This window comes from Myotis yumanensis, unplaced genomic scaffold (genome assembly GCF_028538775.1).
Source record: "Myotis yumanensis isolate MYYU_CA2020_CCGP unplaced genomic scaffold, mMyoYum1.0.hap1 SCAF_16, whole genome shotgun sequence".
NCBI classification, from domain to species: Eukaryota; Metazoa; Chordata; class Mammalia; order Chiroptera; family Vespertilionidae; genus Myotis; species Myotis yumanensis.
In genome coordinates, this window is record NW_027223767.1 from 33832157 (window position 1) to 33849177 (window position 17021).

At 54.1% G+C, this 17021-nt stretch overlaps 1 protein-coding gene across 1 annotated transcript in view; it reads right to left on the reverse strand.

Moving 5' to 3' along the window:
• Window positions 1–1920: 1920 nt before the first annotated feature.
• MARCHF10 (membrane associated ring-CH-type finger 10) overlaps window positions 1921–17021 on the reverse strand; it is an 81775-nt gene continuing 66674 nt past the window's right edge. The window contains exons 9-11 of the mRNA XM_070393161.1: window positions 11363–11476; window positions 5959–6001; window positions 1921–2358 (exon numbers count right to left, since the gene is read on the reverse strand). Coding sequence (XP_070249262.1) covers window positions 2297–2358; window positions 5959–6001; window positions 11363–11476 — 219 coding nt within the window. The 3' untranslated portion in view covers window positions 1921–2296. The remainder of the gene's footprint in view (window positions 2359–5958; window positions 6002–11362; window positions 11477–17021) is intronic.

A 17021-nucleotide genomic window follows, 5' to 3' on the forward strand; every position in this document is an offset into this window, starting at 1 on the left:
TGGGGTGGGATCATGGGGGAGAGTGTTCAGAAGGCAGAGAGATGAGGTGGGGGGCTCGATTGATGTATAGATATTTACACTCTTGGATGTTTTAAAGTTCCCATTTATTTCCTTAATGGGAGTGTGCTCTCTCCTCCTACTGCCATCAGCTCTTCTGGGTCCCACTTGCCTCATCTCACCAAGTGTGGATTGGTGGCTTTTGGTAGCTCCCTCCTGTCTGTGTGGAACCTTAGCTCCCTGACCTGAGCATGGGGCCCTCTGACTCCCCTGCCCAATGACCCCACTCTAGCCAGATGCTCCTGTGTGCACTCCCGGCTTCTTCTTCCTGCCCCACCTCTTGGCTTGCCTGGGCTCCATTCTTCAAGGCCCTTTCTGCTATGCACCCGACTGCTGGAGCTGGTTAAGGATGCTACCCTCTCAGGTGGTCCAGAAGCATGGTCTTAGCCAACAGACTGACTTACACCCTGTAAATTTGGGCGTGTCACGCCCCGGAGCTTAGATGTTGTGGAGATTAATTTTATGTGTCAAGTCAGCTGGGCTAAGGGATGCCCAGATAGTGGGTAAAACATTGTTTCTGAGTATGTGTGTGAGGGTGTTCCGGGAAGAGATTAGCATTTGAATCGGTAGACTGTGTAAAGAATATTGCCTTCCTGGCGTGGGCGGACATCATTCAATCCGTTGAGGGCCTGAATGAATGAAAAGATGAAGGGAAAATTCTCTCTGTGCTTGAGCTGGGCCATCCATCTTCTCCTGCCCTCGAACATCCATGCTCCTGGTTCTTAGACCTTTAGATGAAGACGTGGACACAGGCTATGGGTTCTCCTGGTCCTCAGGCCTTTGGGTTTGAACTGAAATGACATCACCAGCTTTCCTGGGCCTCAGCTTACAGATGGCAGGTCGTGGGACTTCTCAGCCTCCATAATTGCATGAGCCAATCCTCCTAATACATCTCTTCCTATATATCTGTTTAAATCCTATTGGTTCTGCTTCTCTGGAGAATCCTAATACAGTGGGGCCTTGACTTGCGAGTGTCCCGACTAACGAGTTTTTCGAGATACGAACCGTCTCTCGGCCGATTTTTTGCTTTGAGTTGCGAGCTAAAATTCGGGTTACGAGCCAGCTTCAGATACCCCACCACTAGTTGGCGCAGCGAACGCCACAACATCAGCCCAGCATCACGTGTCATTGTAATGGTGAAAACTGATTTGACATACGAGTAATTTGAGTTACGAGCTCCGTCGCGGAACGAATTAAACTCGTAAGTCAAGGCCCCACTGTATAGGGTTTCCTCCCATGTAACATGAGGTTAATGATACCTGCCTCACAGAGTTATTGTGACGATGAGAGATCAATGCAAAATGTTTTTCACCTGCCAAAGTCCTCTCCAGCTGTCTTCAGTCAGTCTCCATCCCTAGTCCCAACCCCCATGACCACTGATCTGTCTCTACAGTGTGGCCTTTTCTAGAAATTGCATGTAAATAGAATCATATGCTGTGCAGTCTTCCGTGTCTGGCTTATTTCACCTAGCATATTCACCTAGCATGATGTTTTTGCATTTATCAGTCGTATGTGCCCACCATCTTTTATTTTTTGACCCCCTCTCCCCCCACAGACAAACAGAAACACATAATGTTCTCTCTTCTCATGAGCTTTCTCTGACCTTTTTTCACCCCGTCTGACCTGGTCTTTGGGCCCTAAGAGGAGAGAAGAGTGGAGTCCACACACCAATCAGGCCCTGACCAGCCCCCGGGGATGTGTCACCCCTCCCGATGGTGGTGGTGGGGAGCAAGGAGACGTGGAGGTGGGGGGGGGGGGGATGGCTGTGGGCTGTGCTTCCCTCTCCTCCCAGTCGGAGGCCTTGAGCCTTTGTCCCATGAGACTGAAATAAGCTTAAAACAGAGTTGGGTAAATTAAGTCGGTTTACTGAATACGCACCTCGATTCCACTCAGGGTGGCGGCCTGAACAGGTGCCCTCAGCAGAGGGACCCCAGGCCGCTGGGCCTGTCAGGGCTGTGGGGTCCTTTGGGGCTTCTGGGCTGAGGGGCAGCAGCAGGGCAGCCTGTGGGTGCTCAACAAGCCAGGCTGCTTGGCCTGTGCTGTCGGGGTCTTGGCTGTTGCTGTCCGTAGACGCTCAAGCCAGACCCCAAGAAGGGAGTGGCATAAAGTAAACACAGTAACTGCAAACACATGGTCTCGGTTTCAGTAAAGAGGAGGGAGGGAGGGAAGGAGGCACCTGGGGACATAGTAAGGGCGGCTGGGGGAGAGGTCTCCGCCGAGCTCCATGGCCAGCTCCTTGCTAGATGACCCGCCTGTTGCCTTCATACATGCCGTTTTCATTTCCATCTCCCAACTCGGAATCTGGAAAGCAAGAAGGACTCTCAGGCTGCAGAGCCACAGCAGACTGCGGGATCTGCCCTGGAGGGGCGTGCCATTGCTGCCCCTCCCGCCCCCACCCCAGCCCCGGCGGCCAGCCACACACATGCTGCAGTGCCTGGAACAGTGTGGGGAACAGAGATGGCAGTCTGGGGCTGGGAAATTCCTAGACTTCCCACCGGCCAGAGCAGCTGGACGGTAAGCCCCTCAACAAAAGCATCTTACTCATCTTCAGATCCCCACGGGGCCTGGTGTGCAAATGTTTGCAGGAGGAATAGCTGGAGGGGGCTCTCAGGGTAGTGCCCCCGCACAAACTCTCGCTTCCTTAACTTGTCAGGAAAGGGGGCTGGGGGGATTGGCCTAGGTTGTAAAGAAGTCTTCCAGGGATCAAGGGGCTGGAAGCAGAGGGCCATGTGATGGGAAGGAAGACAGAGAGGCAGTGGGATGGCAGTGGGGTCTGAGTGAGGAGATGGAATGGGGGTGGGGGCTCTTTATTCTTGGGGGAAACTCTTGTTCTCAATACATTTCTTTTCCCATTAGCTTGAGTGAGTGCCCCCTGACTGTTTGGAAAGAGTTTTTGACTGTGGAAGAAGGGCAAGGAGTAGGAGCAATTGACAAATTGACATGCCCCCATCTTTACCTGGACCCTCTCAGCTTCTCCCTCCACCACAGGAAGCCCCAGCCCCACAAGCTTCCCCCCCCCCCCCCCCCCCGTTTCCTCACTCACCCTGTTCTTTCCCCCAAAGCCAGTTGCCTTGACTTGTGCAAATGGGGAGGTGCTCTGGCCCAGCCTTTGGCCTGAAGGCCTCCCGCCTGCTCCTGTTCACACCTGGATTGATAGCTGCAGGAGGCATTGTTCCCCTCCCTGGCCTTGGGCTTGGCTGTGGTGACAGTCATTCGTGCCAGCTGGGCAGCACTGGCAGGGGGGCTGGGTCTCAGACAGGTGTGACAGGTTGTCGGATCTGGGCACACCCACCCAGGGACTCTCCCCAGCTGCCCTCACCTCTGTGCCACCTGTGCCATTTATGTGTGGCTTCGGTTACCAGGTGCAGGGGCGGGGTGCCTGGTGAGAAGGTTGGCATGGGCACCACAGAGCCACAAAGAGGCTGGCATCTCTGTGCCACCTAGTGGGCCCTGAGGTTTTGCCTTTTCTCCTCCTCGTTTTCCTGAACTGAGCGAGGGCGGCAGGTCACAGCTGTGACTCAGCTCTGGCAGCCGCTCTTAATAAAGTGCTGCCAACCAGGTGAGGCGTGCCAGGCTGCTGGGGACCAAGGAAGAGTGCAGCCCGGGGGAGGGTGGAAGGCATGCGGCTCCGTGGCTCTTCTCTGGATCATGGCTCGGGCGGGAAGCCAGGCGAGGGCAGCATCTGACCAGGTGCCAAGACCGGTCCTGCGCAGGGCTCTACTCCACCTCAGCGGTGCCTGCCGGCCTCTGGTGTGTGTGCAGGGCTGGGGGCAGGTGGGGCGGACCTAGATCCACGTTTCCAGGGAGAACTGGCTGCCCCCCACACTGGGGCCGGTGCAGGGGAGGATGTGGTCCTAGAGCTAGTCCCAGATTCCTGAAGTAGGATGGCAAATGGCATCTCTCTAGAGCAGTGGTTCTCAACCTTCCTAATGCCGCGACCCTTTAATACAGTTCCTCATGTTGTGGTGACCCCCAACCATAAAATTATTTTCGTTGCTACTTCATAACTGTAATTTTGCTACCGTTATGAATCGTCATGTAAATATCTGATGTGCAGGATGTATTTTCATTGTGACAAATTGAACATAATTAAAGCATAGTGATGAATCACAAAAACAATATGTAATTATATATGTGTTTTCCGATGGTCTTAGGCGACCGCTGTGAAAGAGTCGTTCGACCCCCAAAGGGGTCGCGACCCACAGGTTGAGAACCACTGCTCTAGAGCAACGCGGGACGGCAGCATCGCAACCAGGGCACTTGCAGGGGGGGCTCCCAGGATCCCCTCCGTGGAGACCCCTTTTTAAGCATCACCCCAGGGATGCTCTCCTCCTGCCCTTTAGAGACACGAGTCTTCCCTGGGCCCCGTATGTGCCTTCCCCAGCTCGGTGGGGAAAAGGCTTCGTCCTCAGGGCCTCCCGGAGCAGGAGGGCGGCAGCGGCCCATGCTGGGCACTAGGAGGCGCCCCTGCCCAGCCGAACCCACCCGGGCGCGCCCGGCTGCAGCAGGTTTCCCGAACCGGGAAGAGGCGCGGGCGCCGCTGGGGAGGGGCGCAGCCGGGCGCGGCGCCGAGACCCTGCCCGAGCCCCGGCCCCGGGTCCTCTCGGCGCCCACAGCCGGCTGCTGGCTGTCGCGCCCTTTCCGGAGCTGGGGCGCTCGCCAAAAGCCGCGATTAGGACCAGCGAGACCAGGCGCAGAGGCGTTTTCCGCGAGAGGGGGTGTGTGCGCCCGCGACACAAAGGTCTTTTCTCGACCCCACCGCTCCCTTCCCGCTCGCTCCCAGCCGGGTTCCCGGAGGGGGAGCCACCGGGGAGGGATCGACAGTGCTGGATGGTGCGGGTGGCCGCCCAGAGTGGCCCCCGAGGACACGGCGGTCGCGCCCAGAACTAGGACTCTATGGGCTCCTTTTGTGAACGGAGGGAAGGCCCCCTCCCTCCCTCCCCGCGTCTCTGAAAATGGCCCCCCCTACACCCCGGGTCCCGGAGGAGCGTGCCCTGAACAGTAAACTGGGTTCTAGAGGCATCGTCTGGGCCTCGCCCTGTGCAGTTGTGAGCTGGTTCAGCCAGGCGGGTCTGGGGGGGGGGAGGTTCCCCAAAAGCATCCCCCTGACCAGCTGCGCCCTGACCACCAGGGGCTCGCCCCTGGGCCTGGGCCTGACCCGAGTCCCTGGGAGGGGCCCAGGAATCTGCTTTTGGTAAGTCCCCAGGTGATGCTGACGGCAAAGCCAGTGTGGGGTTTACTGTCCTAACCCTTTTAGGGCGGTAACATCGCTCCCTGGAATAGCCTCTGGCGACGGAATTGTCCCATTCTCGCCCCCCGCCCCCCAGGTCCCTGTAATGTTTATTCTCCCTGCAAGCCCTCCTGCTTTCATTAACCACATCTTCCCCAGTGGGGGGTCCTGAGATCATGACCCGGTTTGAAGGCAGGTTTGCTTCCTAGGAGGGACCTTTCTCCGGAGGCCTGGCTCAGCCTGAGTCCAGCAGACCCACTTGATGGGGCCGAATGGTGAGGAAATCCAATAAAAAGCCACGAGCTTGTGACTGACTGTGGTCCCTTCCCGTGATGGCTAAAGAGCCCCTTCCAGGGTTTGGAAGATAACCTGAGAGGCTGGAGAATTCCAGCAAAGGAAAAGGGAAAATCCTGCGGTGAGCCATCCTGCCCCGACACCACCGCCTCCCCTTTTGCTTGCTTTCAGGGTGAGCTGGAACCCTTATCCGCTCCGGGTCAGTGCTTGGACTCGCCTTTATGACCTGCTGCTGCTAGTCTCCCAAGCTCGGTGGGGTTATTTTTGCCTCTGGGTGGTGGTCATTACTTCCTTCCACAGTATTAGGTTCAACACAGCGACAGAAAAAGTAAATGAGCAAACACCCTCAAAATGGCAGGACTGACCCCAAAACCTACTTTCATTTTCTTCCGGTCTGGGTCGTGGGAAATTTCTTGACAACTATGAGAAAGAAGACAGTGAAAAATGAATTGTCTTTCCAAGGCCACCGTGAACAGCTGTGTAATTCCCTAGACTCGGGGAGGTTCTCGGAATGCCTTACCATCACCTTAAAGGAGCAGGGAAAATGCGTGGAGGTGCCCGGAGCACGCTGACATTCAGCACGCGGGGCTCAGCCGGGCCTAAGGACGGCCGCGGCATCACCCGGGTCACCTTTGCCAGTCAGCCCAGGGCTTCTAATTTTGGCAGCGTGAGCAGACTTGCTTCCTCTCTGCAATTGATCTGAAGAGCAAGATCCCATCCTGATGGTCCGAAGCCCATTTTCAGGCCGTGCGGGGGTGAAGGCCTTGCTAATTGGCCACTTGCCTCACCACTGGCTTTTAAACAATCGCTTGTATTCTCTGCCCGGCAGGAAGCAGCAGGCCCATCAAGGCCTTGGGCTCCCTCTTTGTTCTGACTTTATGGCATTTTATGCCACAATAAGAAACACTGTGTACTCCGTGGGAGCCCATTGTGCCAGGCTGTGAGGATGTGGGATCGGGTGCGGAAGGCTGGTGCTCTTCCCCCAGGAGAAGAGGGGTTTTGTGACAGGCTCGAGGACAAAACAAGGGGTGCCAGACACTGTTGCTGGGGCAACAGGCTGCCCAGTGTGGAGGCAGCCTTGGCCTCTGGGGCGCCTCTCACCCACAGGCCAGGAAGAGGGCAGGGGAAGGATGGAATTTCTCATAGAGTGTGCAGTCCCAGTCACCCGGTAAATTATACATCAGGGCCGTGTTAGCCGGCCTCATCCTGTCCCGAGACGCTGTGCCAGGTGATCACATCTATCTAAACCAGCGCTCACACTCCACCAGGAAAAGCCATCTTGGTGAGTGTGGGCCAAGGGTCGGCCTCCCGTATTTTGGGTCGATCTGGTCCTTGGAGGCCAGACTTCTGGTTTTGTAGAAATGGTATGAATGGGGAGGGCTTGGGAAAAGTCCACTCAGCCTCCCACATAAATGGGTCAGGGCGAGTTGAAAGCTGCTTCAAATCTCTACCTGCCTCCCAGGCCAGCTGCGGCACTCTCCTCCCCGCCCCTCCCCTCCCCTCCCCTCCCCTCCGGTTTCTTCAGGTGAAAGTTTTCCTGCAGGTGCAGTGGTGATACAGCACACCTGGGGCAGGAGACAAAGGCGGGCCTCACTCCAGCAGAGCACTCTCTGCCCTTTGCCTTTTGCCTTTCCGCACTCTGACTGGGATTCTCTGTTGTTCTATGTAGTTTAGTGAATTAGGCCCCTAAGGGACATAGAGGAGCTGCCATGGGCAGGCAGGGAGAGAAATGCAGGGCATAGGTACATTTCATGGGGGGAGGGAGGGAAGCCTGGTAGAGATAAGACGTATGGCTATGAGGACTCCCAGGACAGGGGGCTTTGGGGGCGGGGGGGGGGGGTGTCAGGTCCTGAATAATGGAGTGCCCTGTGTGAGTGCTGAAAGGAAGAGAGGACTGGGAAGGCAAGTCTGTATAGCTTCACCTCGCAGGCCAGCTTTGTGTCCCCCTCAGATTAAATAAAGGGTGAGCCAAGATTAAATAAAGGGTGAGCCAAGTGGGGTCAAGTGAGGCCGGTGGGTCTTGTGTCCTCGTGCTGGGCACTTGCACAGAACACCACTCAATGCTTCCTTCAGCCCATATATGCCTCCCTCTGTGCCCACCAAGTCCGCACTTCCCATTTCCAATGCTCCCCACGTGGGCCCCTTGCCCTATAACAGTGCAACAGCCACCCAGCTGGTCCCGTCCCGCTCCAGCCCGCCCTCCTCATGGCTGCTCCAGTTACCTCTCAAAAGCCCAGACCTCTTGGCCTGCCAAACCCAGCTAGAAATCCTTGAGCGGCCTTCTAGCGTCCAACACCAACCCATCACATCCTGCTCCCTGCCAAACCTCCAGGCTCACTTCCTGCCAGTCTTGGCCACACTCAACTCCTCGACTTTCCCAAACATGCAAGGTTTTTCAGGTCTCTGAGCCTTTGCATTGCTTTCTGCATAGAATGCCCTTTTCCTCCCCACCCACCTTTGTCCACCTGCTAAACTCTCCAAGACTCAGTGCAATCATCACCTCCTCAGCTCATCAGTGGATGAGAGCAATAATGGGAGGAGCTTGGCTACCAGGCTCTCAAAGCAGTGGGAAGACTGACGGCAAAGAGCACAACCTACTCAGATTGAAAGCAAGGTCTTGGAGGTGTTGGCTAGTGTCCCTGAGGACCCTGCCCCGGGAGCCTGTCCTGGAGAAGGAGTGGAAGGAGGGGGTGAGAACAGTGGCTCCTCACGTCACCTAACTTTGCTCTGTTTCCCCCATCAATCTTCTGTTGTAATACAAGGCACGTTGTTGATACTCTTGTTACACGTCTATTTTCTCTTTAGACTCTGAGTCCTTTATAATCATCTTTTTATTCCCAGAATCTAGTTTAGAACCTGGTACATAGGAGGCACACAGAAACATCTTTAAACAAACGACTGTACCTTGAACTTGGATGTGTCGTTACCAGAATACCTTTCTCTCCACAAATTTGTACTATCTCCAATTTGTACTCGCTTCCTGGAAGAAGTGAGGTTCTGGTTCATTAATTTGCTGTTTGAGCATCAAAGGTTATTGAGCACCTACACTGTGCCGGGCATTTTCTAGGCACTGGAGGACTGTAGGGGTCAAAAGAGATAAGGGTTCCATGCCCTGGTTGCCAGTGCAACGTCCCACCTCCACCCTACAAGACCACGTCTTTCTTTGACGGTCAGTTAGCACTGGTGGAATCAATCAATGCTCCTGGCTTCCATAGTGTTTGGGACGTGGTCAGCGGTCACATAGGATTCACTGTGTGCCAGCATCACGAGAGGAGTCTAAGGCTGGGCTTTGCCTTCAAATAGCTCACAACCTCACTGGAGAGACAAATTGGTTGTTTATGGGATCATTGGAAATCCAGTCAGGGGACACCTGGTGTTGTCAATATCACAGCCTCTGGGAATTCACTGGGTCTGCCAGTTCTCTTGACCAAGTGTGGCTTTCCAATTATTTTCCAGATTTATAAATATGGTATTTTCTGTTTTTATAAATTCCAACTTGACCATAAGCTCCTCAAAAAAAAGGGACATCATGGCATCACGTCTAGTAGGTGGCCAGGTCTCCACTGATACAGGCTGAGGCATGAATGAATGAGTGAATGAATGATCATCACCACCGACAGGCATGCATCACTGGACACCTTTGTGAAAAACAGCCAAGAAACCCCGTGTGAATGGGTTCTCCAGTTTGGTAGGGACTGGACAGGGAAGGAGGGCTCGCTCCTTACATAGTGCCTCTCTTCTGCTAAATGTTACCCACAGATATCTGAGTATTTTCTACAAAAAAAACACGGAGACTCAAGTCCAGCAGTATGAATTTGCCCAAAGCCCTTGCCTTCCTTCTTCCATTTGTGGAACTCTTAACTGGTTATTTGTACCGGTGCTTGCTCGGTGGTTTAGTGGGTGAGATCTATTTCAGGGTTTCTCATTAAGTGTAAGCTGTGGTGAGAGAAGAATGTTGCCCTGTTCTTTCTGCTTCCTTCCTGTCCTGGTTCCCAGCTGGCTTCTGGTATCCCTTCCTCTTCCTCTAGGATAATTTTACCAGAAGGTTCCTCAGAGCCAGTGCTCTGGAGCCTGGGTTTCCATCCACTGGGTTGCACTATTTGTCGTGTGCTTTGCTGTCTTGAGGGCTAACCCTGCTTGCATTAGCTTGCCGAAGTGGCAGCCATCTGTAACCTATATCAACACTGGGGTGCTTTGAAGTTCAATGTGCAATAAAGGGTTCATTAAAAAGATGTGGAATCATGAAAATGAGGTTACAGAAATGTTAACAAAGGATTATTTCCTGCTTCCTGTACTATTATTTTTTCTTTTTTTAGTGTATTTCTCTGAGGAATTTATGTCACCATTAAAACTACGGAAGAGTTAAAGGAAGGACAGGCCAGGTCAAAAAGAGGGTGAGATTCCTGAGGAGATAGCTTGGCAAAGACCCAGCCTGTTTTCTTAATTGAGAGCTTAGGGTGGGAGAACTTAAGCAGAAGAAGAAGAAAAAAAAAAGGTAGGGACAAATCTAGAACTGTTATGACTAATGGTTTGAGCGCAGCCTTTTAGTTTGGGTTGACTCCAAATGGATCGCAACAGCCTCTAATCATGCAAGGCCTGCGGCAGTGTAAGCGCCTTTTGGAATCACTGAATTCCAGCCTCCAGGCAATGGCCACAGCAGGTGCCTCTTATCTACTTGAGGAGGAGGAAGAGGAGGAGGAGGAGGAGGAGGAGGAGGGAGGAGGAGGAGGAGGAGGAGGAGGGAAAAGGAAAGGGAGGAGGTGGAGGGGTAGGAGAAGGAGGAGGATAAGAGGAGGATTAGAGAGAGAGAGAGAGAGAGAGAGAGAGAGAAGTGAAAAGAAAGAAAGAAAGGGAGGTTCATGGGCCAGGATGGCAGAGTGTCACTCAGACTGTCTCATGGTAGCTTGTTCACTGCCACACTGGCTTGCTTTCCAGTCATGACCTTCTGACATGAACCAAAGTCAAGTTCCAAGCCTCAAGGGGTTCTGGGAACCCAAAACACTAAAAGTCTATCAGCCCCTGGCATGACCTTAAGGTAAAGGAGGGGACCTGGCCTGCCAGCGCTCTCTCCTGGCCCCACCACAGAGAAGCGGTTGACCAAGAGGGAAGTCCCCTGGGGCGCAGAGTTCTGGCTTGACAACAATCAAGACACTTCAGAGGTCTACCTGTCCGCCTCCCGCATTTTGGTTGACTGGGCTCAGGTCAGGCTCCAGTTAGTAGCAGACCCAGGCTTCTGCCTCCAATCTCGAAGCCTCCTGGAGGGCCCTGCTTCTCTTGTTAAAGGAAGGGCAGCCCCAGATGGCCATTCCCGGCCACTTCTCTAATGACAAAGGGTTGGCATCCATGCAGATGCTGGAATAACGTACCCTGGGATCCAAAGCCAGAAACATAGCTCTCCTGTGCGGGGAGGTCCCTGTTTCTCACGGGCCCTCGTGCTTGGGCAGTGGGCGTGCCCACACATGATGCGCACCCAGCCCCAGCAGCCTTGCTGGCCTCTATTTTCGGGGCAAAAATCCCCAGTGACTCACTCGCCTAGGTGACCATTTAATGACCATTTAGTTACTACTCATGTTTAATAGTAAGCAATCATGTGATTATCAATTACTTTTCAGCCAGAGGACTGGGCATACACTTAGCAGCCATTACGTCTCAGTCCTCACGATGACAGTGCTGTGTCCTCCCGGGTGACGGTGAGGACGTCAACAGATCGCACATCTAATAAACAACACTGCAAGGGTTGGGGGCCTGCTGCTGGAGGGGCCGGGATGGGGCCAGACTTACCCGCTCTCTCCCAACCCGGCTGTAGTTGAGTCTCATGAGTTCCGCAAACCTCTGCTCATAGAGGTGGAGCAGCAGCACCAGGTACAAGCCCGAGTTCATCAGCTCATTCTGCAGCTACATTGGAAAAGAAAGTTCTTAAGTTCATCTATAAAATATTCATGGAGGGTAACAAGGCCAAGAGGTGACAAGAAATGGGACAAGAGCCCAGCTGGTGGCTTGGTAGTTGAGCATTGACCTATGAACCTGGAGGTCATGGTTCATTCCCAGTCAGGGCACGTGCCCGGGTTGCAGGCTGAAATCAATAAAAAAAGAAAATGTATATTTTAAAAAGGGGCGAGAGCCTACGCCCCAAGGCCAGGCCTGCCCTCGGGGACCAGAGAACAGAGCAGGAGGGGGTCCTGGCTAGACGGCAGGCAGCCATGGGGGAATTCTTAACTATTTAGTGAGGCTGTCCTGGAGAAGCTCCAGCCTCCAGGCTATGACATGGGGCAAGGCTTCTGTGATGGTCCTTCAAGGACGGGAGGGAGTTTGGAAGGTGGTTATGAGGGGTATTAAGGGCCTTTCGGAGGCGCTGAATGCCAGCCGAGACATAGGGATGAAGAGAGCAGTGTGTGTGTTGGCCCAAGTTCCCCACTCACTGGTGTGGCTGGAGTATTTGTGGCAGGAGTTTGTTTTAGATTTAAAAAAAAAATTGGCATGGGCTGGGGAAATGGTGAGGTGGGACCATATTAGGCAGAAGTGAGGAGTATGGATGTAGCTGTGGCCTCTGAGAAGAGGTGATGTTTGTCTTAGGAAGGCAGACTTCTGTGGGAGAATTTGGGGCACAGGTGCCATGGGAGGATTACTTTATTTTCCTAGATCCCTCATTTGCCCAGAGAAAGGGCACAGGGCTTGTTTTTGTTTATTCCCCCCCCAAATGTATTTTTTATTTATTTTAAAAATACATTTTTATTGATTTCAGAGAGGAAGGGAGAGGGAGAGAAAGATAGAAACGTCAATGATGAGAGAGAATCATTGCTCGGCTACCTCCTGCATGCCCCCCACTGGGGATCGAGCCTGCAACCTGGGCATGTGCCCTTGACCAGAATCAAACCCCGGACCCTTCAGTCCACAGGCCAACGGCTCTATCCACTGAGCCAAACTGGCTAGGGCAGGCCTTGGTTCTTTATGTTACTATCTTTACTTAACTATCTCACCTAAGCCCCACTTACCCCCCATCCAGGCTCATCTATTACCATTTAACCCCCAGAGAGCGTGTGCCTGGCAGGGTCTCAGATGGCACTGTGAACCCCAGGGCCTTTGCAGGTGCCCTCTCCTGGTTTGGGCTGTTGGCTTGTTTTTGTGCCTCTGTTCTGAATGTCCCCTCTCCACCTTTCTGCCGGGCCATGCCCAAAACTTCTCTTATTGCTGTCACAATGTCACTTATGTCACTTCCTTACAGGAGCCTTCCCAACAATTGTTTCAGCCATCCCGTTACTCCCCGACTCCTAAGCATTTGTCTTTATTTTGTACGCTGCATCTAACACTTGCTCATGTTTTCGCCTTTTCTTGGTGGGTGGGTTGTGTTTTACTTTTCTCACTGGTGCTTAGAACATAGGGAGGTACATGGGGCGGGCCTGGCCCCCTGGCTGACCACGGCTCTTCTGTCCTCAGCTCCTTTGGTGGTCTGTGTGGCAAGGCCTCGCCCTGTGGACGCTTCATTGACCTTCAATAAATTAGTGGCATTAGCAACGACTCCTCCCCTCCGCCCCTTTAATCCCCCATCTGTCCTCATGCCAAATCCCCAGGGGCGGGGCCTGGGGACGGAGCCAGACGGTGCTCAGGAAGCCCCAGGGCAACTCGGCTCCCAGCAGAGGGCGTGGCCCTTTGCATCGCCCTTGGGAAAGGTCCGAACTCTGACCCTGTTCCCAGGATAACGGCAGCAGGTCTGCCACAGGGGCCACCCAGGTGCCTCTTCCTTACTCCCGCAGCAGCAGCAGCAGCAGCCACATTCCCATCCCATCAAGGGCCGCTCAGGAAGCTGGCACAGAACACACCTCTTCCAGGACTAAACAGCTGCCAGGAAAGATGCCCAAGCTGGGCCAGGACCGGTGCATTCTTCCTCCTGAATGGGGGCCAACTCCGGATCTCGGGGATCACTGGCCCCAAGGTCACCGCTCAAGGCCCCTCCGCCGCCCTACAGACTCGTCTTCAAAGGCTCTGCCACTGTCCTTGGCAGTCGGCCTCCTATTTTTAGCCTTTCGTCGCGTCCTCCTGCGCTCTTCTGACCTTGGCTGGGAGCAGGCAGAGGGGAAGTTGCTTGTTTTCACCCTTTTCTGCTTTCATTGCCTCCTCCCACTTCCCCGGGAGTGGGTGCCTCCTTTGTGTCTGTTTGCCAGCCACCTTCTCTGGGAAGCCTTCCTAGCCTGCCCCTCCTCCTCTTTAGTGCAAACCGCGCCTTGTCCTGTTTGCTTTTCCACGGGTGGTGGCCTCCTGCAAGCTGCCGCTCTGCCTCCTGCACTGTCATCGCGGTAAGCCTCTTACGTGCAGAGACACTCCGATGCATAATGGCAAATCAATCAGCTCGAAAATGGCTTGGAACGATCAGGTTTGTCAAAGCATTCAGGGAAATCATTTACTCTTTATGACTCAATAAGGCCCGGAGGCATGCAGATGGGAAAATATCCACTAATGTTTTCTGCAGATAATTTGAAAAGTCACTTCTAGCAGATTGTGTCTCCTCGCTGGTCTGTGGGAGGGAACCTGTCACGTGGCGTCATGAACCTCCCTGGCCAGGCTGCTTTATGTGGCCCTTGGCGGAGCTTGTGATGCTCGACCAAGGGGCTGGGCCGGCCAACCCGAGCAGGGAGTCCTCCTTCATCCCCCAGCCACACGTGGGAGGGTTGGTCATCACGGAGAGCTCTGCGGTGTTTGTTCCCAAGGGCGAAAGGAGCCAGGTTTCGGAGTGTTATTTGTTGGGCTACTCCTGACCCACCCCTCCCCGGACCCAAACGCATTGCACTTTGATGCCCTCGTGCCCTCGTGCAGCGGCGGGGACAGGTGGGAGGCGGGGTGGGGAGCCCGGAAAGGCAGAAGCCTGTGAGGCAGGCGACAGGAGCTCTGGAGCGCTCAGCCTCCTCCTGCCAGATGTTTTTCTTTCTTCTCTCCTGCCCCCTCCCCCCCTTCATTTTGTTAATATTCATTTCGACCGAGAGATTTGCCACCGATGCAAAGTCTCCATTTAATCCACTTCAGGAAGCGGACCGCCTGGCTGCACGCTCTCTCCGGTCTTCAAATATGTTCAAGAGATGCTCCCAAGTGTGAGGGTGATTAGGTGCCTGCGTGTGTCCAAGGACATCTGCCCGCGGCTGCGATGGCGCGAGCCCAGGCCTGCGCTCCAGAGCAACGCCAGCCAGAGCCCCGCCGAGACCGTCCTGCGCTGCAGGGCCCAGATGGCAGGGCGCATCTCCATCGCACAGTGGGCACAGCCCGGAGCGGGCAGCCCGGGGCCATCACGGGCTACGACGATGAGCGAAGAGTTTAAGCTGTTGCACGACCGAAGTGACTCCCCATTTATCAAAGGGGAGCAGTCACCACTGCTCTGCCTGCTTCCCCAGGGCGTGATGGCAGAATGAGCTGATCCCCGTGGGCACAGTATTTCGCAAAGCAAAAGTGTCCTGCGAGAGGGGAGAGTGAAGACAGGACTCAGGGCAAGGACCCCATGTGCCTTGTTGGCTCCTGTGCTTCGAGTGCCTGGCCCAGTGCCTGCTCAATCCATACATGTACATGTGAAAGAGTGAGAAAAAACGTATCGTTCTGGACCAGACAGCAGCCCATTTAGCCATGACTTTTGACCCTGGTAGCTCTGACATTCACATGAATCAGAATTACTGAGAGAATATTCCAAAACAAGGTGGCTGTGTACTAACCCCCCTCCCCAGTTTATGATTCAGGGGTCTGGGGTGGGACCCAAGACGTGCGTTTCTAATAAGTTCCCAGGTGATGGTGCTGGACTGGGGACCACCCATTCTTGAGAACCACTGCTGTAGACTGAGGAGCAACAGTTGGAAGCTAAGCAAGCTCCATTTGGCCGGCAGATGAGCCCTGGCAGGACAGAAGGAAGGAGACGCACATCTTTAGTTGGAGAAAAGTACTCTGCCTTTTGCCACAATTGCCACCACTCCCTATTGTGACGCTTGGAAGATTCTGATCACTTGTGATCTGCCTGCGATCTAAATTTGTCTTAAACCTGTTTTCTGCCCTGGCCTATTTGGCCCTCAGACTGAAGGGTGGTAGGTTCAATCCCTGGCTGGGGCACAGGCGGGGGCGCAACCAATTGATGTGTGTCTCTCACATTGATGTTTCTCTCTCTCCCCCCTCCCTTCCACTCTCTCTAAAAATCAGTGGGAAAACTCTCCTCAGGTTAGGATTAACAACAACAAAACATACCTGTTTTCTCCTGGCCCCTTTTGGAGCTCTACTTGTTACTATCCAGGAGTTCTTCCTTCACTAAAAAACAGAATGTCCCAGCCAGAATCAACTACTTCCGGTTAAAGAGCACACCCACAGCAGCCCTTCCAAAAGATGTGCCGTGGGTGAGGAATAAGCCGAGACGGAGAGCTGAGGGCCATGAAACCTGACAGGCCTGCGCTGGTGCCGCTGGGCTGGGCCCCACAGCTGCTTCAGCCTCCTGGGGCCACTCCAGGCAGCCTGGCAGAGTTCCTAATCCTGCCACGCGATGCTCAGTAACAAGGGCCCGGTGGGAACCACCCCATGTCTGAGAACCGAGGGGGTATCAGATCTCAATGCCCTGTTAGGGCTCTTAGGCAGCATTCACTCTGCCCCTACTCAGGTGCACTGAACCAAACCAGGAAAACATACTTTGACCTAAGCCCCTTCCCACCCGCCCAGGCCACTGTCAGTGCTGATTGGGCCCCTAACGGGCAATGGCCCCAGTCTGTCTGTGGTCAGGCCTCGAGGGAGGCATCTACTTCCTCTCTTTCCTTCTTGGTCTTAACAGTCTCATCCTCGGGGAGGCCTCCTCTGGTCCTGAGAGCAGGTCAGGCCCCTCCGTGGCTGTTCCCACAGCGGCCTGCACGTCCCTTGTTCTGGGCCCCCCACACGACGTTCTGATCACTTACAGTCTTCCCCGTTAGAAGGCAGCGGCCGTGTCGGCCTCGGCACCACGGTAGGCACTCCATGTGCTTTAAAAGTTGAACTTCGGTGTTATGTGTATTTTGCCACACTTCACACAAAAAATTAGTGCCTGATCCCATCCCAGACCAATTAAATCAGGATCACTGAGGCTGGGCCCGGGCATCAGCATTAATTTAATAATAATCATAAAAAAAGGTATGCAGCTAAATGTTCGTTTTAATTAGGGGAGATTTTTGTGTGTGTGTGTGTGTGTGTGTGTCTTCGATTTTTGTAATTAAAGAAAAGTATGAGGAAATAAGTTAGTGAGTTAGCTGAGGTCAGGCGAGAGCCAGACTGAGCTGAAGCCTGGCCTCGGCGTCTCCTGGCTTTGTCCCTGTCTTTGTACGTGTCTGTATTTGGCACCGGCTACCCCATCTCAATAAGAGAACCTGTTTTCCAGGAGTGAGAGCAGCACGGAGGGTGGGCTGGGAGGGCCCAGAGGAGTCCAGATGTGAGAGTCAGGGAAGGGCCTGGATTGCAGGTG